General features: G+C 31.4%; 1 protein-coding gene and 1 pseudogene across 1 annotated transcript; one reads left to right on the forward strand and one right to left on the reverse strand.

The window, feature by feature from the left end:
• The first annotated feature begins 7,955 nt into the window (after positions 1–7,955).
• LOC137812044 (lipoxygenase 3, chloroplastic) lies at positions 7,956–14,546 on the forward strand. Its single transcript, XM_068613922.2, has 9 exons — positions 7,956–8,477; positions 8,952–9,199; positions 11,280–11,496; positions 11,667–11,939; positions 12,043–12,125; positions 12,349–12,456; positions 12,550–12,851; positions 13,306–13,572; positions 13,699–14,546. The coding sequence occupies exons 1-9, from the start codon at positions 8,120–8,122 to the stop codon at positions 14,438–14,440; spliced, it is 2,598 nt and encodes an 865-aa protein (XP_068470023.1). The 5' UTR covers positions 7,956–8,119; the 3' UTR covers positions 14,441–14,546.
• Positions 14,547–15,909: 1,363 nt separating this feature from the next.
• On the reverse strand, positions 15,910–18,392 carry LOC150029168 (uncharacterized; annotated as a pseudogene).
• Positions 18,393–23,685: the final 5,293 nt, after the last annotated feature.

Below are 23,685 nucleotides of genomic sequence, written 5' to 3' on the forward strand. Positions count from 1 at the left end.
CTGATGCACAAAATCTAATTTTTACAAGACTTAGCCAAGGCATCAGTGAAAAAAATGAATCTGTTTATTTAGAAAAGAACAGATTTATTTTTATGCAGTAAACGTGTTTTTGTGTAAAACATGTGGAAAACAATTTAAGAAAGCTTATGCTTGTTCTTATCACATGGCCAGTGGTTATGAGGTGAGTTACTCAGCAAAAAGCCCACTCTTAGACAACCTCTAAGCACTACCTAAGACATACTTAAAGCAAAGCAAAAAACAAATGAAATGTACATATAAGTCTTCATCAAACACTACACATAAGTCAACATCAAACACAATTTTGAAGGGGCAGCAACCATCTTCAACAACAATAACTAACATAACATAAAACTTTTATTAAAATGTAATTAACAACTAACTAAATATATAATATAAATTTAAGAAAATAGAAATTATATAATACAAAAATTCAAAATACACACAAATATATAAATTATTAGTTATTAGTTATAAATTCCAAGTTGTATTAGTTATTAATTAAATATATATTATAATAAAGAAAAATAAAAATTCAAAATATTAAATATAAATTCAAAATATTAAATATAAATTCAAAATATTAAATATAAATTCAAAATATTAAATAAATATTAAATACAACACCAACCTTTAGGTTGATGGTGATCGGAGTGGCAGAGGCACAAGACGAAGGCGAAGGTGGTGGCGGAAGTTGTGGCGGTGGCGGAAGCTGTGGCGGTGGCGGAGCAGAAAAAACCAGCGAACACCAATAGAACAGTAACCTATATGCCACAAACGAGTTAGGAAACGAAAATGACAATGCCAAGGAAGTGAATAATGAATGATGCAAAAACGAAAACGAAAACAAATGAGTGAAACGAAGAGCGGAGAGAACTGAAACTTACAATGCAGAGAGAACTGAAACTGAGAACGTTGAAACGAAGAGCGGAGAAGACGAAAGTGAAAGTGAAAACTAGTGGCGCGCTTCAATTTTTAGGGTAAAATTGATTTACAAATGCGGTTCTAGGGTAAGACCGCATTTGTAAATCAATTAAAATGATTTACAAATGCGGTCTTACCCTAGAACCGCATTTGTAAATCAATTTAATTACTAAAATGCCACCGCGTTTTTTACAAATGCGTTTAAGCGCAAAGCCGCACTAAATAAATGGTCGTTGTTTTCATATTTTGTACTAGTGAAAGAAACGTTTAGTATATGTAAAAAACTAGTTTCACAAAAATCCAAAAATTGGAATATATAATTAACGGTTTTTCTTCTAACCTAGTGTAATTTTTTTACGAATTTTTTGAAATGGAGAAACTTTTTAAAATTCAACACCAAACAATTTTGTTTCAAGAGTAACAGTAAACACATGTTTTCTAGACAAAGCACATACAATTCATCCAATAAATGATCTAACTTGGGAATAAAGTGTCTATACTTGATGGTATTGTTATTTAGTACTCTACAATTTGTGCACATCCTCCAAGAACCATCATTTTTAGGCACCAAAATGACTGAAACAACACATTGGCTCATGCTCTCTTGTACCTATCCTTTGTTCATCAATTCTTCAACTTGAGTTTGGATCTCCTTTGTCTCTTGAGGGTTGCTTCTATAAGCCGGCCTATTAGGCAAAGATGCTCTTGGAAGAAGGTCAATGTGGTGTTCAATTCCCCTTAGAGGTGGGAGTCCTATAGGAATTTCATTTGAAAACACATTCTTGAACTCTTGCAAAAGAGAATCAACATTAGGAAGAAAATTAATATGGTTAGAATGGTCAGCAACCAAAGTCTTGTGCAACAAATCCTCCATGTCAACATACTCTTCCAGCTCCACAACATCCCTAATATCATGGTTCAATCCATTCAAAAACCTAGTCATGGTTGCTTCATTTTCTTCATTCATTCTAGCAATAATCATGGTCATCTCATGTCTTTAAAGTACTCTTCAACACTTTTATTTCCTTAAGTCATTCTTTGAAGTTTGAGTTACAAATCTCTATCATAGCTTGCTGGAATATATCCCTTTCTCATAATCCTTTTCATTTTAGTCCAATAGTCCACCATGGGTTCCTCATAGTTAATTTTATCCCTTTGGTATTTATTCCACTAAGTTGAGGCATAATTTGAAAATTCAGTTGCTGCCAACTTCATATTTTACCCATCATTCTACTTTTTGCAAGCAAACACATGTTCTACTTTAATCTATCACTCCAAGTAAGCTTCAAAATCACTCTTCCCTTTGAATGTGGGAATATTTAATCTTATCCCATCAAATCTTAGTTGTCTTTGTTCTCCCCCATTCTCTCTTCTCCTCCTCCTATCTCCCTTTCTATTTTTTTGATTTTCTTGTTGTGCCTGCTCCATTTGATCCAACCTCGCATAGAGTCCATCACTTTTTTGTTTCATTAGTCTCTCCAAATGTTGTGTTAAAGCTTGCATTTGTACTTGTGAAAGTCCACTATGTGGCGTTTCCCCTGCCATGCTCAAGTAAACAAATTAAAAATAACAATAAGTTTAGGCCTCACACCACTTTCTCACGTTCTTACACTCCACACTCGTGTTTCACACAACAAGGCCTTTTTTTAAATGATCACACCGCCTTTTACCAATAGTTCTCTAACTTAAGGTTCTTACAAGAATCGCTTTCAATGGTAGTAATCACAAGCTTAAAATACAATTTTGATATTTTAACATCGATGAAAGAAAAGTACTGAAGAACAATTTCTCTAGGGATGGCAATGCGAGCTAACCCACCCTGCACATGCCCGCCCACACTACAAGAAATTTGCTATTTACATACGGATTCAGATCCGTATGTAAAGTGAGCATTAAATACGAATTTTACATAAGAATTTCGATTCGTATGTAAAGTGAGCGTTACATACAGATTTTTACATATGATCCAGATCCGTATGTAAGGTGAGCATTGCATATTAATTTTTACATACGGATCCAAATATGTATGTAAAGTGAGCATTACATACGAATTTTTACATACGAATCTAGATTCGTATGTAAAGTGAGCATCACATACGGTTTTTTACACATGGATCCAGATCCGTATGTAAACTGAGCATTAGATCCGTATGTAAAGTAAGTGTTACATACCGATTTTTACATACAGATCTAGATCCGTATGTAAAGTGAGCATTACATATGGATTTTAACATACGGATCTAGATTCCTATTAAAGTAAGTGTTACATACGGATTCAGATGCATATGTAAAGTGAGTATTACATACGGATTTTTACATACAAATTTGGATTCATATAATTCTTAATGGGAATTAAAATTAGAAAAGTAATTTGAGTTTAATTATTTTTTAATTTAATTAAAGAAAATTATAATATTTAAATTATAAAAAAAATAAAAAAATGAAATAAAAATAAAAATATTAGTATCAATAATAATATTTCAGATTATTGTCTCTATCTAAATCATATTAGAATTATAACACTTTTTTTTTCTAATTTGGTCATATGTGTTGAACCCATTAAAAAACTAAAAATAAAATTAAGTGTTACATGAATTGTATGAAGGAGGAATAATTACATACAAATTGTACCCGTATATAAAGTATTATATATAGAATATTTTTAAAAATTGTAATAATAATAATATTGATATTAATTATAATATTAATATTAATACTATTAATAATAATATTATTATTAATATCTATAATATTAATAATATTTATCGTATTTAATAATATTAACAATAATTAATAATATTAATAATATTAAAAATATTAACAATATTTTTAATAATAATAATAATAAGTTTAGTAATAATAATAATTTTAATAATATAAATGATTTTTAATAATAATAATAATATTAATGATACAAATAATATAAATGATATTAATAATATTAGTAATATAAATAATATTAATAATAATTATATTATAAATAATATTAATAATAATAATAAATATAATAAAAATGTAATATGAAAAAATAACTTTGTTTAATATAATAATAAAGCTTCTTTGATTAATCAATGAACTTGACTCCCAGTCTCATATGCTACAATTTGTTTCTAATATTTAATTATAAGTATGATAATGTATAATAATAAAAATAATATACTTCCACATTGATATAAAGAATAAACTAGGTAGGTAGGGAATCCCTGACCTCGTATCCAGTACCATCATCACCTCATCACTGCCCAAAACAAAATGCAACAGTTCTGCCTTTGGACACGATCAATTTTAGGTGATTTTTTTTTTTCTATTTTTTTATTTATATATAAAAAGTAATACATTTTAAAAAAATTGTTTATAACACTTCTTTTCTGTTTGTATTTTTTTTTCATAAGTTTTATTTAAATTGTAGTTAATATGATATTTTATTAAACTACAAGAAAAATATTTTTTATTTCGAAGCTAAGGGCTATGTCAATATTTTTTAATTAAAAGTGTAAGGGGGGGTGTCAATATTTATTTTCAAATTTAATGGAGTGTGAATGCCATTTCGTATAATATTAGAAAAGGCAAAAACAATTTCTTAAAAAAATTGTGGAAGCTATATAGATTAGAAAATATTTTTTTTTCTAAAAGTCATGTATTTTAAATAATAACTTTGAAAACAAATTGTATTCAAATATACTTTATTTTTCTAAGACACATAATGGAATGGTATTAGTTTTTGATAATTTAATTAAGATAATAAACATATAGATTATATTTGGTAAAATTATTTGAAAATGGAGTTTCAAATAAGATTTTATTGGTGTTTTCTCTGTATTTTTTTAAATTTAGACTGTTATGGTGGTTGAGTTTTATGAAGTTATACATGTTATGGATGAAACTCAAAAGATAGAGCTTACTAATGTCTGACTTGAATGTGATTTTGCCTTGTTTGTGTTGTGTTTAATGTTAGGACTAATGTTTCATGGATGTTTCGTAATCGATGGAATACTTGTTTTAATTACTGTGAAAAAAAATCAAATTTAGGGTTTCTTATATTTATCGCACAAGGAATACGTGTGTGGATAAGTTGACTAATTTAAGATTTACTCATAAAGAATCATTTTATTGGTATAATAGGTTTCCATCTAGTTTGTTCTTATAATTATTTATGAATAGGTATAGTCTATCTATGTACCGTTTTTGTTAACATATGGATTTTGTTATAGTCTCCCCATATTTTTGTATTTTTTTAATAATATTTTTTCAAGTGATGACAGATGATTGTTGTTACTTAAGGTGTCAGCTTAACTGATATGTCAAGTTGCATAGTGATGCCTAACATGAAAGTTTTTATAAAAAATAACAAGACTTAAAGTGTTTAATGAAACTAAATAAGATGAAAGTTGTAAAATGACATATAGTAACATAATTATTTAATCAAATCTTAATACAAGGTAATTATATATTTTCAATAAATTTAAATTTCTATAATATATTTTTTTTATATAAATTAAACTTAAAATAACATTTGTGTAAAAGTTTATTCTTCATTATAATTTGAATTATTCATCATCTTCCAACAAAAGAAAAAATAATTTAAACAATAATAAACAAGGGTAACATGAAATCAGTACAAAAAAAAAAAAAAACTATACAATAATCCATACAGGATAACTATAAACAAAATTGGACATTAATGTTTTATATTATTATTTTAAAAAGTAAAATAATAAAATGTAAACGCCATCAAACACTAGTACGAGTAACTTATTCAAATATACTAAAAAAAAAACTATTTCACCAAATACATATAAAATAATTGATCAAAATTTCATTTATAATCTAGATAAAATATTTTACAAACTCATCCTAAGTATTTTGTTTCACAGTAATCTTTTTATCATTTTGGTTATTTTTTTATCAACAAATAAAAACTGAATAAATATGAACTACTTCAGGAATGATTCAATCATTATACAAAATATAACACAACTAGACCCACTGAATCCTTCCAGATTACCAAAATCCTACATTACTACGAAAAAACAAACAACCCAACCAAAGAAGAAACCTTACAGAAACCATCAAACACCTCAAACCCTTCTACAAGAATGAGAGGCCAAGAGAATCTAAGTCACTTAATTGAAAACATACAGGTCAGAGGATCAATGCATTACTTAAAATAAGAAAAGCGAGCAGAAAACATATTTAAATGTTACCCAAAAACAAATTTAGTTGAACCAAAGTGAACATTTTCGAATGATCAATCACTCTACTATTAAAAATATGTTTATTCATGTGCTTTTAGATCGCTTTTGGTTATTGGTAACATGAATTCAAATTTTCTCATAGATTTTGTGTGTTATTTTTTTAATTTGTCTTCAAATTAAACTGATTTTGATATATTAATTTATTTTATAATATATCTTAAAATATTAAATTTAATATATTTTAAAAGTACAGTAGATAAACAACAACAAAAACTTAGTTGAAAATTCAAGTTTTATTTTATTTTTCCTTTTAATTAAGAGAGTTAGTGGGAGGCTTTTTAATATAATCAATTTAGTGTATGTTTTTTTTATTTGACTGAGTAACTTTATTTTAATAAAATAAATTTATAAAATAAAAAACAAAATAAAACTTACAGATTATATTATTTCATTAAGAACAGTATTTCTTACAGAATACTTCCAAAATTAAATTTTCTATAATCATGTATTCATTATATGATACTAAAATATTTTTGAGTGAATTTTTTGAAATAAAAAAATTACACAACGTTTGTTTAAAGAAACAATAAAATATTATTATATTCTTATTAAATAAAAATATATTTTGTTACCTTTTTATTTAAATTATACTTCCAAATGATACACACAAAATGTGATGCAAGAAATTTAATCTTTATCATTAATATCTACATAAGGTCAAGATTACTTATCACATTAATTAATGTTTTGTGCATGTGTTTTCTGACACATTCAATTTGTCTAATAGTGTTTTGTGACACATTTAATTTGTCTAATATTTTCACGTGTCATATTCATATTTACAATGTTAAAAATAAAAAAAGTGATCAAATATATTTTCATGTTGATAATGTTTTTGATTCTACCATTACCTATAAAAAGCTTTTTAAATTTATTTTATTTTCCTTTTTTCTTCTCCACACACCCTATAAAAAAAACAAGACGAAGTCTCTTTCCAATCATTTGAATAATGTCGGTAAAGTTTCAGATGCTAAAATTCAAAAAACAAAACACGGAATTTTCTCCTTCCACTCCTCTCCACCACTGCACAAAATATATAAAACAAAGTTTCTCCATAATTCAACCAAATTCTGAAAGAGTTTTCACTGTGAGAAGTTGTCATGTTTGAAACGAAATAAGAAAAAAAGTGTACAAAAAAAACCGAAGGGTAGTGATATATTAATACTGTGAGACATATCAATAAATTAATATTTTATTTGTTTTTTAATTAAAAATATTATTATATTATTATAAACAGTTGTTAGATGTATTTTTTAACGGTTAAATGTGTAAAAAAAAAAACTTTTCCAAAAGAAACGAAGGATACCAAACTTAGCACTACGTACTGGTTGTTTGGATGAAATCTGTCACATGTATCATGGACATGAACCAAACTTACTTTACATAAAAAATGTAAGCAATAAATATATTATATACACTCTTTGACTCTCAATTGTGATGTAAGAGTTTTAACAAAAGTAATATAATAAAGAGTAAGAAAATTGTAAATGGATATAGATAAAAAATATAATAAGAAATAATTTTATAATTAAATAATATTATATTGATTCACAATTATAAAAAATATGATATTTTGATACTGGCCCAATTTACACCCATAATAAAATATTATTATTTATAATAAAATAAATTAAAAAATAAAAAGATGTTTTTAATGAAAATATAGATAAAATGTAAAATATTAAAATAATTTTTAAAATTAAAAATATAAAAAATAATTAAAATATTAATATTTTGTAGAATGTAGGATATTCAATCAATCATTTTTCTTGTAGAAACAACATTTTCAAACACATACAGAGAACGTGTTTGGTTATATTATATTATTATAGTTGTGATAGTGGTGAATTGAGTGGAACAGGGTGATCTTGTTTTGTTATATAAGGAGATGGTTGTTGTAGGGTGAGGAAGGAGAGGGGAAAATGGCTTGCATGAAGACGGTGATGGTGACCAATATTGGTGGCAATGCCATCATAATGCAGAAGAAACTTAATTTGAATCGCCAAGTTGGTAGTTTCAGGCATTCCGTTGAGGAACAAAGATTTGGATCAGTAGTGAAACTTGGAATGAGGAAGAAGGGGAAGCAAAGTTCTGCAAAAATGGTAGCTACCACCGACGCTCAGAACTCCACCACCGTCAAGCTCTCTGCTCTGGTGTCTGTCAGAAGTAATAAGGTATTGGGAGGAAATGAAATGGTGAATAACCTTCTCACCATTTTCTACCCTCAAAACGACACCAAAACTCTTGTTCTTCAACTTGTTAGCACAAAGCTTCTTCCTGGTACATGCCCACCTTCAACTCTTCATCATTTTTATCTTCCACTTTTTTTCTAACTTCTTCGATCACTTCATCTTTTTCATTTTTTTGTTTGTCTCACTTATTAATTCTTTTACCACTCTTAGTCATAATATTTTTTTCTTATTTAAATAGGCTTTTTCTCTTTAAATATATTTTTTCTCGAATGAAATATTTATCGATTCTGTGTATTTGGTTCTTAAAAAATTATTTATACTTTGTTTCTACTTTTATGTTTGACTTTGCTTATGAAATACTTTTAAGAAATTAAAATGGTTAACCTATAACAAAATATAAGCCTCTCTATCAATGGTGTTATTACAATACCAATGTCATTACTGTATCATAAATAAAGATTAAAAATATTTTTAAAAAAATCTAAAATGAGTTAAAAAGTTTATTTAAAGACTAATACATATATATTAATTGTTAATTATTGTGGTGTAAATTGAATGAAAGGGAGAATGGAGGCAAAGTTGAGCAAGGAAACGGTTTTAAAATTGAGTAAAGAGCAAAAATTTGGAGATGAGAGGTACGAAGTGGAGTTCATTGTGGATTCTGATTTTGGAACTCCTGGAGCTGTTACAGTTGTTAATGGTTATGACAATGAGTTGTTCTTGGAAAACATAACCATTGCACAAAATCTTCATTTTGCTTCCAAATCTTGGCTTCAACCAAATCACAAGAGAATTTTCTTTCTCGACAAGGTAATAACCATTTTCTTTCTCTAACAATTAGTTTAAATTACAAATATTATTTTTTTAGTATTTAATACACATAAGATTGGACGCTAAATAATAATATTATATGATATGAATTATGTTCAAAAATTATTTTTATAATGATAAATTCATAACCTCAATCTTTTATATAATTACATATTACAAAACTCTTCATATTATTATTTTAATATTTTTTATATAATTTAATTACAAATTTACCTTTTATTATATATATATATATATATATATATTTAAACTAATTATATATAATTACAAGAGTGGTTAAATTATCATTTTCTATTATTATTTTTTTGTTAAAATCATATATAATTTTCTAAAATTTAGATTTTAATTCATATTTTTTACAAACTATGGAATTGAAAAAAAATAAAATTACTTAAATCATATAAAATTATTTATTTTGCATAATTACTTTTTTATTGTAAAAATACTACATAAGATTTTAAAATTATAGTTATTTATATATTTATAGCCACAAATGGAAGGATATATTTAGTTGTGAACTGATTCAATTCAAGTAAGTTTGAAATTGCATTAATGTAAGAGTCACCTTCTACTCAACGGGCCCACCATGTTTATGATTATGATTTAATGCAACTTGATTAAGTTAATTAAAGTAGTTTTAAACTATTAATATAGTCAACTTATCAAACAAAGTATATTATTTGCATCATGTTGTCATATGGATAAGAACCACTTTCTTGATTAAAATAAAATAATCCTGATTTGAAAGAAAGACTATAGAATACTTTGTAAGAAAACGAGATTCATGTGCACTCAATAATGAATTAAGATATTGCAACATTTTTTATGAATATTTCAAAATTATATCATTAACATGTTGCATGGTTTGGATAAAAAAATGTAAAAGTTATAAACGACTAAAAATGCTCTCAATGAAAGTTTGACATGTGATCTGAATTGTCAAAATAAAGCAAAGGTTCATTTTTTTAAAACAATGAAATAAAAGAGTTATTCTATTGATAAAATATTTTTTATTATATGACTTATTTTATCATACACTTTCTTTCTCCGTGTCTCTTCTTTTGATGTGTTTAATGGATATATATTTTCAGTATAAAAAAAATATTTATTTGCAAGCCATTTAAATAATATTTATAAGACTTTTAAAATTATTATTATAAAATAAATAATTTGACCATACATAACTATCTACTATTGAATAACAACTATCTGGATTATTTTTTATATTGATATTGCTTGTGTTATTTATTTTAAAATAAATTATAATATTATTTCTCTAAAAACTTTAAAAATCGATTATAATCCTCCCAAAATTGAGTCTTATTCCCCTAAATTAAAACATTTCACCTTCAATCATCATTTTTTTTTGTGGGTTTAAAATCGTGTTAAATGTAAAATATAATTAATTAAAGGATAAAAAAAATTAAATTAGAAGAGCAAAAATATATTTTTTAGAGAAGTATGAAATCATTGTAGAGAGATGAATTGTGTGAGTGCCACTTTAGTTAAATTTTTGGAATTAAGCAATTAAAAAATAATCACTTTATTAAGAAGTAAATAATATTTTCTGATTAAAAATATTAGAAAAATTTTTATTTTTAAATTATGTAGATTAGGCTAATACATCAAAAAATAATTTATTTATTTTATGAAAAATACATTTTTGTCTGAAAAAATAAAAACAAACAAACTCATCTTTATTTTACCCTCCTTTTTTAGTATAAAACGTTTTAGCAACTAAAATGTCTGAATTGATTGAGATGCTCACATATATAACTGCCCCTAAATCCAAAACACTTTGACTTAGATATTTTTAGTGTTGAGTTAAACTCAACCCAAATTAATCAAACTTATTTCAAGTGGGTTGAGTATCAGATTTTGGTGTTTACCAAATAAAGTGTCACTCCAACTTAACTATCATATAATATATTTATAAACGTTTCAATAAAAATAAAGATTAAGAAAAATGACGTACATTAATGTTTTTCCCTTTATAATTGTAGCCTGTATTTGTTATTATTAATGAAAATGCACATAAGGTGTATGTAAAAATGAACAGGCGTATCTACCAAGTGAAACACCAATTGGGGTGAAAGAGATGAGAGAAAAGGAGTTGATGGAGCTAAGGGGTGATGGGAAGGGACGTAGGATGCCATGTGACAGAATCTATGACTATGATTTGTACAATGATTTGGGAGATTCCAACTCTCACAGACCAACACTCAACCCATATCCCACACGCTGCCGCACTGGACGCCCACTCACCACCACCAATGGTCACTTTCACTCATTACATATTTACTTTAAATACACACCATTTTATGCATGCATCTTTTTTCTTTGAGTGTGATATGTTGATAATCATGTATAAGATTACAACTGAATTGTCAAAGTAACTTTTTTTTTCTTTGCGATTGTTTTGCTTTTTACATGCAAACATGGACAGATGCCAAAGTGGAATCACGACCGAGTGAATCAGAGCTAATATACGTTCCTAGAGATGAAGAATTGAACGACATAAAGCAAGAAGCTATGGATAAAGGAAAGTTTATGGCAGTGCTTCAGAATATTGTGCCTGCGTTAACAGATAAAATCATGGACAGTCAAGCACTTTTCAACATTGATTACTTTATTAAAGAGTCAGGCCAATCTATTCTCTTCAATTTGGGAGGTGCTGCACAAGATTTTTTTAAATTCGACCCTCCAAAAGTATTTTCAAGTGAGTCAACTTAAACACTCTCACTGGCCAAGTTTGTATTTGTGAGTCTACATGGTTTCATTTTAGCACATAAGTTATTCAAATGAAGTGGAATGGTTTTCAGGGAAAAGATCACATTTCTTGCAAGATGATGAATTTGGACGCCAAGTGCTTGCTGAGTTCCCTCTAAGTATCGAAAGGCTAAAGGTAATCACGAAAAGAGGAATGTTAATGCATACTCTTTATTATTGACCAGAATTCATTGGAAATCATTTTTTTTTGTAACTCTTATTACATGTCCTTTATCATGGTTTTAGGTCTTGAATAAAATTCAAACAATAATACACCTTCAGAAGAGAGGGAAATAGGAACACTGAACAATGGTTCTAAACCAGCTTTATGATATTTCATTTTATCAATTTTCCTATAGGTTTTCCCACCCGTGAGCAAATTGGATCCCTCTAAATATGGTTCAGTGGAGTCAGCATTGAAAGAAGAACACATTATAGGGCAGATTGAAGGGATGTCTATTCAACAGGTACAAAAAATTGGTCCTCTTTCCAGAGGCTAAGCTGTGTGGAAATGACAGATCATAAAATGTTTAATGTTCTACTCTGCTTTTAAAATTTAGGCATTGGAAGAGAATAAGTTGTTCACATTGGACTATCACGATTTTTACCTTCCATTCCTGGATCGGATTAATGGTCTTGAAGATAGAAAGGCTTATGCAACTACCACAATTTTGTTCCTCACCAAAATGGGAACTCTGAAGCCTATTGTCATCCAGCTTGCTCTTCCAACGGGGAATCCAAATACTTCATCCAAGAAAGTTCTTACCCCTCCAACAGATGCCACCACTAACTGGCTATGGCAACTTGGCAAAGCACATGTTTGCTCCAATGATGCCGGCGTTCATACACTCGTGCACCACTGGTATGGAATTTTATTGGACAGTTTCTTGAGTGTTTTGAGTGCCTTTTTTTCTAATTAAAATTGCAGTTTCACAATAAATGTCCACATTTTAACTTGACTTTGAATACACAAGTGAAATTTCAACTTTGATAGTAGAATAATATCGAAGACACCTAAAGAACTATACCTAAATTTTAACCATTTTATTTCCTTCTAAAGAACTTCTGAAAAATACTTACATGTAATCTGTTTTAGAAAAATGTGATGCCATTACAATCTTATTCCTCCCACCCCAGTGCAATTTGGTGGGGATTATTTGGCTCATACTAGACCGAACCAAAAAGTATTAACACAGTCACAAAAGAAAACAGACTTGCGTATCATGATGTATCAGATATCTTTCGTGTTGATTACATTGATGAACATTGTAATGAACATTGAACATTGATGACATTGACCTCTAATAATTGAACAGGCTACGTATACATGCTTGCATGGAACCACTAATAATTGCTGCTCATCGGCAATTGAGTGTGATGCATCCTATATTCAAGCTTTTGCATCCACATATGCGGTACACACTCAAAACAAATGCGATAGCACGTCAGACACTCATCAATGCTGAAGGTACCATTGAAACAGACCACACTCCGGGGAGATACTGTATGCAAATGTCCTCTGCTGCATATGAAGATTGGTGGCGGTTTGACATGGAAGGTTTTCCTGACGATCTCATAAGAAGGTAATAACATTATTCTTCAATTCGGATGATACGCAGCTCTTTATTTAACATTATCCTCTGCTGGGTACCTAGACATTGATGATGATGATGATGAAGATATCTAATAGATTCTTTTTCCTTGAATAGAGGTTTAGCAGTTCCAGATGCAACCCAACCTCACGGCATTAGACTACTAATTGAAGACTACCCATATGCAGCTGATGGACTTCTGATATGGTCCAGCATAAAGAAGTTGGTCCAGACTTACGTGAACTATTACTATAAAAATTCCAATGCCGTTTCTTCTGACATTGAACTCCAATCTTGGTACGCAGAATTCATCAATCTTGGACACCCTGATCATAAAAATGCTAGTTGGTGGCCAAATCTTGCCAACCCTGAGGATCTCACCTCCGTACTCACGACTGTTATTTGGCTTGTAACAGCACAACATGCTGTCTTGAACTTCGGTCAATATCCATATGGTGGATATGTTCCAATCCGTCCACCAATAATGCGAAAACTAATTCCCAAGGAGGAGGATCCCGAGTACTCAGATTTTGTCAGGGATCCTGAGAGATACTTCATATCATCAGTGCCAAGTTTATTTCAGGCATCAAAGTTCATGGCTGTGATCAACATTGGTTCTGCACACTCACCAGACGAAGAATATATAGGAGAGAGAAACGATTTGTCCTCTTGGTTAGGAGAACCTGAGATCATTGATGCATTCAATGAGTTTTCAATTGAGATGAAAAGTATTGAGATTGAGATCAAGAGAAGAAACGCTGATCCAGAACTTAGAAACAGATGTGCATATGAACTGCTTGTACCAAGCTCAGAATGTGGGGCAACAGGACGAGGGGTGCCAAATAGTGTTACAGCCTAATGGTTATGCGGACAATGCTGCAACTGTATCAACTGAATAAACTGAATTAATGTCAACTCTTTTTAACAGAGTCAGGGTTCTCTGTTTCAATAATAATTGTTTGACAGTCACCTTTTTCTCTTATTTCTCTTTACAACCCCTTTTAATAATAAAATGTTATATTCAACTGATAAAAATAAAGTAATATGCATCATCTCCAACATTGCTAGTCCTCAACCGGGTTCTTTCTCCAACATTGCTCTAATAGATCCATGAAACATTACATAAAGAGAGTGAATTTCCTTGAGAACCTTTTCTTAACGCATCATCTCTCCATATAGGCTCCGAATCATTGCTTTTCTCCAGATAATCTTTCTCTCAATTTTCTTACTTCTTTGATACTGCAATGCAATGCTTCTCTTTTTTATAAATGTAAAACAAAAAGGTGCGGACTTAAATAACAGATTCATTAACTCCACAGACTCTGCAGGAATTGTGTTTTGTCCGTCAAACAGATTTCATATATAGATTTTATAAATGATTGAGAAGTGAAAAGTTGAAGGTGAGGGAAAGTGAAAGTACGAAGATTTGTGAAAAAAGTATGAAGAAAGTTGAAGAAGTTTGGATAGGATATGTTAGACTGAATGTGTGAAAAAAATTTATTGAAATATGTGAGTGATGATGGTTGTAAGAATATTTTGAATTATTTTGAATTGTGAAAATAGTATGATTACACATTTACCATTACATATATAAAAAAAGTAAATAAATAATAATTAATTTTGTGCACACTTTAGTTAATTAAAATAATTTAAAATTTTAATTATAAATAAAAAAAATAAAATAATAGAATTCAAATAAATAAATAAAATATAAAATTTAAATATAATTATATTATTTTTCAATTTATAAATTTATTTTAATTATGTTAGTTAAATTAATGTATTTAGATAATTTTAATATTATTTATAATTTTTTAAATTATATATATATATATATATATATATATATATATAAAAGTAATGCTCTCGATTCTCTAATAAAGGTAATGGAGTCTAAATTTGATTTATGCATAATATAAATTAAATGTTAAAAAAATTGCATTCAAAACAATATCATTATCTAAATAAGTACCATGAAAACCTTAATATTAAATAACATCTCAATGTTCAACGTGAAAAATAACAATACAAAATTGTCACAGTTGTTGTAGATGTTCTATCAAATTCCTATTGTAAATGAGGATATTATCGAAGAAAACCAATAAAAATTTCCTCAAAAACTGTTGAAATTTTGTGTTCATGAGGCCCTGAAAAGTAGTAGGTGCATTAGTGAGGCTGAAGGGCATCACCAAGTATTCATGATGCCTTGAATGTGTTCTAAATGTCATTTTTCATATATCTGTAGGGTCCATTCTGACTTGATTGTACTCTGCTCTCAAGTCAAATTTCGAAAAGATTGTGGAGCCATTAAGCTCATCTAACATGTCATCAACTAAGGGAATATGAAACTTGTTTTTCACTGTGCCCTTGTTTAACTCCCTGTAGTCCACGCATAACTGCCATGGTCCATCTTTCTTTCCCACAAGAACTACCAGAGAGGTTATTGTTGTTCTGAATGATTTTAGACTTCAGATATTCTTGTATATGTTTGTCAATAATGTCTTTTTAATTTTTGGCATACATATATGGTCTCATATTTATCGGGTCTACACCTTGACTCAAGGGTATTTGGTGATCATGTCCTGACCTGAATGGAGGTAATTGAGTGGGTTCTTGAAACACATCCTGAAACTCTTCCAGTAACCCTTCTACTTTAAGAGGTAATCTTGATTGGTCCACATGGGCGTGGGCACGGGTGGTTAAAGACTGTAATAAAGTTCTTGTTTCATCCCCTACTTGCATCAACGATAGGTGCACTCCATCCGTTAATATTTTACAAAACTGTTGCTTCTTAACAATTTTTACCTTATTTGTTGTCGCTCCTCTTAACACATGTCTCCTTTCTTGGACTTTAAACTTCATAGTAAGTTTATCAAAGTTTCAGATGATATCTCCTAGCTGTATCAGTCATTCTATGCCCAAGACCAAATCGCAACACCCCGAGGGAAGTAACAACATATCTGCTGTAAAAGTTGTATGATGAATAATCCACTTAAAATTCTTGACCATAGAAGAAATTGATATTTTAGATCCATCCGCAACAACAACATTGAAAGGTTGCATTTGTTCAATTGTACTCCCATAGGTTTTAGCAACTTAAACATCTAAGAAATTGTGGGTAGTGCCACTGTCAATCAAAATGTGAATTGATTTTTTTTGGTAATATCCCGTAATCCACATGGTTCGAAATCCTACTACCCTTGTTAATGCATTAAAAGAGATTTGTGGTTCAACCGATTGTGTCTGCTCCCCCTCCTCACTGGTAGTGTCCTCGATGGTAACATCATCGTCGTCTGTTGATATTTCTCGACAAGTGTACCGAATCAACTGTAATATAGTACTCTTTAAAGTACGAATGTCGAACCCACAGGGAACAATCCTAATTAAGATGTTTTGTTATAAAACTCATTAAGTATAGAAAATAATGTTGAGAACTTGTTCATAACCAAATTAAATATTTCACAAGAAGTAACTCAAAGGTTTAGGGTTTGATTCAACCAAAAACAAAACCAACTTATCAAATATAGAGAAAGATACTTGAGATTGAATTGCGTCTATCTCAATCATCTGTATTTTGGAATAATATAATACATAATACTCAAAACTACTTATTCTTGATGCTTAATTTAAAGTCATTCACCTTGATTCCTTACAGATGAAATTCATAAGATAATTTCTCAAACACTGATTCCTTAGATATTTAACAAATCATCCAGCTTTAGGAACAAAATTATAATGCAATCAATAACCTGGAATCTATTCCTAGCATTACAAGTTATCAAGTATTTTCGTCTATTTCAGATCCTTAAAGGTACTTTCCAGTTAAATTTAAGGATCAAAATCAAAACTCTATTGATCAAACAGAATCAAGCAATAAGCATAAAACAAAAATACCAAGAACAAGTAGAAAAGAGAATTTTATATATATATGTATATATATATATATATATATATATATATATATCACCAAGAATACATTTGATCAAGGTAAATTACATTCAATCCCAAGTTAGAAAGAACTTAGCCACTCATGATAGCTCCTCTAATCTTCATTCTTGATTTGTATTGCATAAGAAGGGCTGATCTGAGCAGGTTCTTCTCCTAAGAACAAAGGCTTCTCCTTCTTCTCTCACTAATCTCTCTATATAAAAATTCAATCTTTCTCTCACCGCTTCCTTTTGAGTTGTGTTTCAAAATTTATATAATCAACTTTAACTCAAGCTAGCCAATTTAGCTTAAGCTAGATCTTTCGGTGCATTTTTAGCTTGAGCTAGCGATTCTAGCCTGGGCTAGATCAGTACTGCACCTTTAATAAACTTTGGAGAGTTTTAGCTTGAGCTAGCAATTCTAGCCAGGGTTAGATCAGTACTGCACCTTTAATCAACTCTGGACAAATTTAGCTTGAGCTAAATCCTCTTGTGATCCAATGAAGTTTTTGTTTTCTTTCTTTCAATGCTTCATGTTCATCTACAATTTACACAAAAATTAAGATTAAATTTTTTCATTTGTTTCTTGGTTCAAAATGTATAATCAGATTCAATAATTCTCAGATTAGGGTAATTTTCTTACATTAAGCAACAATTAAGTTTCAGAGTGTTCAATTTTCTCAATCATAAAAATTACACATTGGCACTTATCATCGTCCATCTCTATCACATGAATCTGCAATTTCTTATGAACCAAACTATGTTCCATGGAATAAGGCTCATCACAAAAATAAATAGTCCTTTCGCTCTCCTCTCTAACATGTATGCAGGTGTAAGGTTTCTTTGGAATTTGGGCTTGGTATGTGAATTTGGTTGAGACCCCATTGGAGACGTCGATGCAGGACCCAATACTCCTTTTTGATTCTTATTAGAATTAAAGTCATGATTAACAGCCTCATACAAAAGCCCGACTCACAGTTGGATGCTGAAACATTCTAACTATCATCTGAACACCTTTCTTGAGGCCACCAAGAAAAAAACTTCAAAGATAAGTATGAGAAAGATTCAATCTTGTAATAATTGAATCAAATTCTTCACGATACTCATTAAGGGAATGCCTTTGCCTCAGTCTCTGTTAACCATATTGTCATATCTTCTCTTTAACTTTGTATATAAAGGCTGCCTCACACATCTAATATTATACTTTTCTCATTCTATACTTTTCTCTCTTTTATCTCTCTTTGACTCTCTCTTATGTCTAATATGGTATCTAGAGCCATCAACCTTTTTTCACTTATTTTCTCTCGTTTGAGTGCCCATGGCTTCTGCAACCCCTGCGTCCACCTCTTCCTCCTTTGTTTCTTTACATCATTTTCGTACACCGATTCTTCTCAAGCTTGATGAAGAAAAATTTCTTCTATGGAAACAACAGGTATTGGCCACGCTTGATGGTCTCATGCTCTCGCACTTTCTTGATGGTTCTTGCATCCCTAAATCGTCTTCAACCTCCAAGGATGGCACTATCACGAAAACTCCCGTTTATCTTCTCTACAAACAACATGACAATTTGTTGGTGGCTTGGCTTTTGGCGTCAATGACAACACCATTGTTAATGCAAATGGTTGGCCTTCATTCTGTTGCCCAGATTTGGACCACGCTGCACACGTATTTCTCGTCTCATACTCGATCTCAAATCAAGAAACTCAATCTCAATCTTAAACAACCCAAGAAAGATTAATTTGTCTCAACGTATGTTCTCAGAATTAAAACAATCGTGGATGCTCTTGCGTCAATTGGTGCACCCATATTAGTGGAAGATCATATCAAAGTCATCTTGGATGGTAAGATGGCTTTTGTCCAATTATTACCCCTTTGTTGCCTCTGTTTTGTCAAGATGTGATCTATATATTGTTGTTGAGATCAAAACTCTTCTTCTAGTTCAAGAAGAGCGTCTTGAGCGTCACAATCAAGTCGATCCGTTAACCCTACCTGCCACTGCTACATACACATCTTGGCATCCTACAAATCCGTCTCAAGACAAATACAAGAACAATTTTCTTGGTTCTCGTGGTATCCGTGGCTCGGGCAGAAGCAATAATTTTAGTCGTGGTGCTCGTATGGCTCGCTCTTCCAATCGTGGTGCTTGGAATACCTCTAAGATATTCTGTCAAGTGTGTGGCAAACCCGGTCATACTGCCCTTCGTTGCTGGCATTGGTATGATTATCAACCACAACCTCCTCCATGCCAATGTCTCTCATTTTTCAGATTCTGATTATGCATTGACTGAGGCATCTTTGTTGGGCATTCCATCCACTGTGGACGATCCTCTCTGGTACCCTGATAGCGGTGCAACTCATCACGTAACAAAGGACCCTATTGTGTATTCTTCCAAACAACCTTATCATGGCACGAAAACTGTCAAAATGGGTAAAGGATCAGGTTTGTCCACTGCCAATATTGGTTCCACATATTTTTCTTCTCCTTCAACTCATAAAAATGTGGTTTTGAAAAATCTTTTACATGTTCCTTTATTTACAAAGAATTATTAAGTGTATCTTCTTTTGCTCATGATAACAATGTTCTGTTTACTTTCATTACTAATCATTGTTCTGTTTACTTTCATTACTAATCATTGTTATGTTGTTGATCAGGTTACAAAAAAGATTCTTCTTCAGGGAACTCTTAAAGATGGTTTATACAGTTTCCCAATGTTACACAATCATCTTCCTTCATCTTCGGTTCACCATATTTCTTTTACTCGTAATACATTGACTGATAATGTTTGGCATCAAAGACCGTGTCATTGTAATATGGATACTCTCAAAAATATTTTTCACAATAATGATATCCATTGTTCCAATAATATTAGTTTTTGTTTTAGTTGTCTTCTTGGTAAACGTTTGCAATTGCCTTTTCATTCTTCTGCTACTGTTTACATTAAACCTTTAGAACTTGTGTTTGTTGATGTGTGGGGACAATCTCCTGTACCAGCTTCCACCATTGGTGCTTGTTATTACATTTCTTTTGTTGATTGCTTATAGTAAGTATACATGGATATATTTTCTTCATACTAAGTCACAGGTTCCTGCTGCTTTTCAAAAATTTAAATCTTTGGTTGAAAATCAAACAAGTTCTAAGTTGTGTCTTTACAAACCAACAATGCCCGTGAATTTCTTTTTCTTAAATAGGTTCTTGACCAACATGGTATACAACACAGGCTCATTTGTCCTCATACTCATGAGCAAAATGGTGTTGTTGAGCGTAAGCACATGTACATAGTTTACATGAGATTAACTCTCTTGGCCACTGCTTCGTTGCCTAGACGTTTCTGGCTTAAGCTTTTCTTACCTCAACTCATATTATCAATGTACTTCCCATTTCAGTTTTGCATAATTCTAATCCTTATTTTTTTTTATCAGCAATGAATAAATTAAATTAAAAAGAATACTTCAGGGGTATTCCAACCCGTTTACAAAAAAATAATCCTCCATATGACTTGGAATAAGATAACCATTAGATGGCTTATCTACATCATTACACACCCCAAAGAAGAATACCATACACTACAACAACTCTTTGACAGCATTTGCACCTAAATTGCAGCAACACCTGATAGTGGAGCATGGACTAGGTTGCTCCAAACTTGTAGATTATCCTGCATAAAACCAGCAATTACCCAACTCCACCAAATACATTTAGCAACCATCGACTATAACTTCGTTCTAACTACCTTAATAACACAACAACCAAATTTATAATTGTTCAATCTTGTAAAAATCCTGCATAAAACCAGCAGCACCGAAACACCAACAAAAGAGACTAGCAACCACCTATTAAAGCTTCACTCTAACTACCTTAAAATTTCACTAGGCCAGTTAAGGTTCCACTTGTTTTAACCTGTCAACAACTATTTTGGATTCACCAAGGGAAATTTTAATTAAAAGGAACACCTATAACACATCAGTGCTTTATTCTTTGCAGCCCTAGAAACCCTTGAATCTGCACCTTGTGACTGCTGGGTGAAAAACAGCAACACTACTCCTCTTTGCTTCAGACACAACTAAAAATAAAATTGATCTCCACCTCAAACCGTGCATTGTTGGTAGCAGATCAAAGAGCAGCACCATACCACCACATCAGAGAGCTCCTTCGATTTAACAATCAGGTGGCGTTGTGCTTCAGGTAAATCTCTCACGTGTATTGAAGTTCCAAAGTCACCCTTTTGCTCCATATGCAATACTTTTACCCTGTAAATTCCTTTCCCAATTATCCAGATGGCAACCCAGGCTGTTGTTCCTGTAATTAAGGCAAAGAGCAAATCAACAAATCCAATCACAGCATAGGAGTGTTTAAACTCCTGCCAGTACCCTCCTCCCGTGAAAACCTGGTCCTCCAAGGTAGGCCAGAACCAGCTCCTGTTGTTCCTGCCAAACTATAGCATGCAACATTGAACAAAGCAAAAGCGTATGTGATTCACGCTCCCTCCCCAGAGCATTAAAAACTGCACTCCATACGGCCTTAAGGGAATCCTATGACATCCCAAAACCTCCACAAAAATTCCTCACCAGCTTCACACCAACGGCTCAAAAACAGCCTGACGTTGCTTGTGTTTAAGAATAACCTTCTGCATAAACCAAAACCAACTGCACTTGTCCGCAACCTCATTACTCCTTCTTGCTAGCCCATACTTAAATGCCTCCCCTTCTTTTTTAGATTCCCTTACCACCCTCTGCCTCCTGAGTAAAACCCCACTAATTAAAGCTTTTTAAGCAGACAAACGGATTAAGTAACCAATTCGTAAATGAATGAGAGTTATAAAAAGCTCTATACTTCATCCACAACCACGACTTAAGCTGTGCCATTTGCAGAATCTCTTCGGCATCAACTACATCTTGTTTGAAAATAATTGCATTTCTTTGGTCCCAAATACACCTCACAATGGCAGCCCAAATACCTTTTAAGACAAAATTTTGGTTGAAGCTAGCTTGAGGTATGTGGAAACTCAGAAAGTGATCTTTGAGGCTATTTTGCTGAACTAGCGTGATTCCTAGCCATTTAAGACATAAGGACCAGACCTGTTGTGCATAAGTACATTCTAGGAACAAATGCTGACAAGATTCCTCCTTCACTTCACATAGCACACAAGCTAGAGAACTCAGTTGTACTCCTCTTCTACTTAGCCCCTCCCTAGTTGGAATCCTATTTACTAAAGCCCTCCAAGATGTTGATAGGACATTGGGAAACGCTTTAGCTTTCCAAAGGTATTCAAAAGCTGCATTATAGGTACCCCACGTCCAACAGATAAACATTTATAGGCTGCATTGACTGAGTACTTCTCCAGATTCTCTTCCCCCCAAACTCTAACATCATCCTTGTTTTGCTTTACATCAGCCCCCAATAGGTGTTGAGACAAAATTTCTTCCATCTCCGATTCCCATTTAAATCTTTCACGTCTCCATCCTAACCCCCACTTCCAATCCAAGCCTTCCCACCTCCCAACCTCTTCAACTTTTTGCTCCTTATTTGCCGACAGAGAATACAATCTAGGGAACAAGAATTTAAGGCTTGTGTCTCCAATCCTTATCTACACACTTAATCATCAAAGCGTCATCAAAGCGCAGTGATCCGAGGCTTCCCTCCGTTGGACATATTGCTTACACATAGGCCATTTCTACAACCATTCCTTAGAAACTAGTACTCTGTCAATCCTGCTCTTCGCCGTACCATTTGCTTTAAACCACGTATATTTCTTTTCCATAATAGGCAAATCAAATAACAGATTTGACTCTATAAAATCATTAAAGCCTCTTATCTCACTGGAAAAAGCCCCCTGGTCCACCCCTTTCCTTTCACTCCTACTTCTGATTGCATTAAAATCCCCACAGAAGCACCAAACTTCAATTTGTGATGTCGCTTTATAGCTTGCTAGCTCCTCCCACAAAATTTTCTTTTCCTTTAGGTTGCAAGCTGCATAAACGTTTACCACACAACACCTTTGAGCCGATCTGACATGGATACCTACAACAGCTATGTATCCTCTACCCATGGAGTGACTCTCGAACGTAAAAGCCTCTCTGCGCCACATCGAAAGAAGACTACCACTGCCATTAATCCCTCCATTATGAATCCATCCCACATTGTTATCCCCCCATAGCGAAAAAATCTTGGTATCCGTGA

Source organism: Phaseolus vulgaris, chromosome 2 (genome assembly GCF_051622355.1).
Source record: "Phaseolus vulgaris cultivar YP4 chromosome 2, ASM5162235v1, whole genome shotgun sequence".
Taxonomy (NCBI): domain Eukaryota; kingdom Viridiplantae; phylum Streptophyta; class Magnoliopsida; order Fabales; family Fabaceae; genus Phaseolus; species Phaseolus vulgaris.

Coding starts and splice junctions, on each gene's coding strand:
- LOC137812044 (XM_068613922.2), top strand. CDS start 8,120: ATGGCTTGCATGAAGACGGTGATGGTGACCAATATTGGTGGCAATGCC. Junction 9,200..11,279: donor GAATTTTCTTTCTCGACAAG/GTAATAACCATT, acceptor AAAAATGAACAG/GCGTATCTACCAAGTGAAAC. Junction 12,852..13,305: donor CATACACTCGTGCACCACTG/GTATGGAATTTT, acceptor ATAATTGAACAG/GCTACGTATACATGCTTGCA.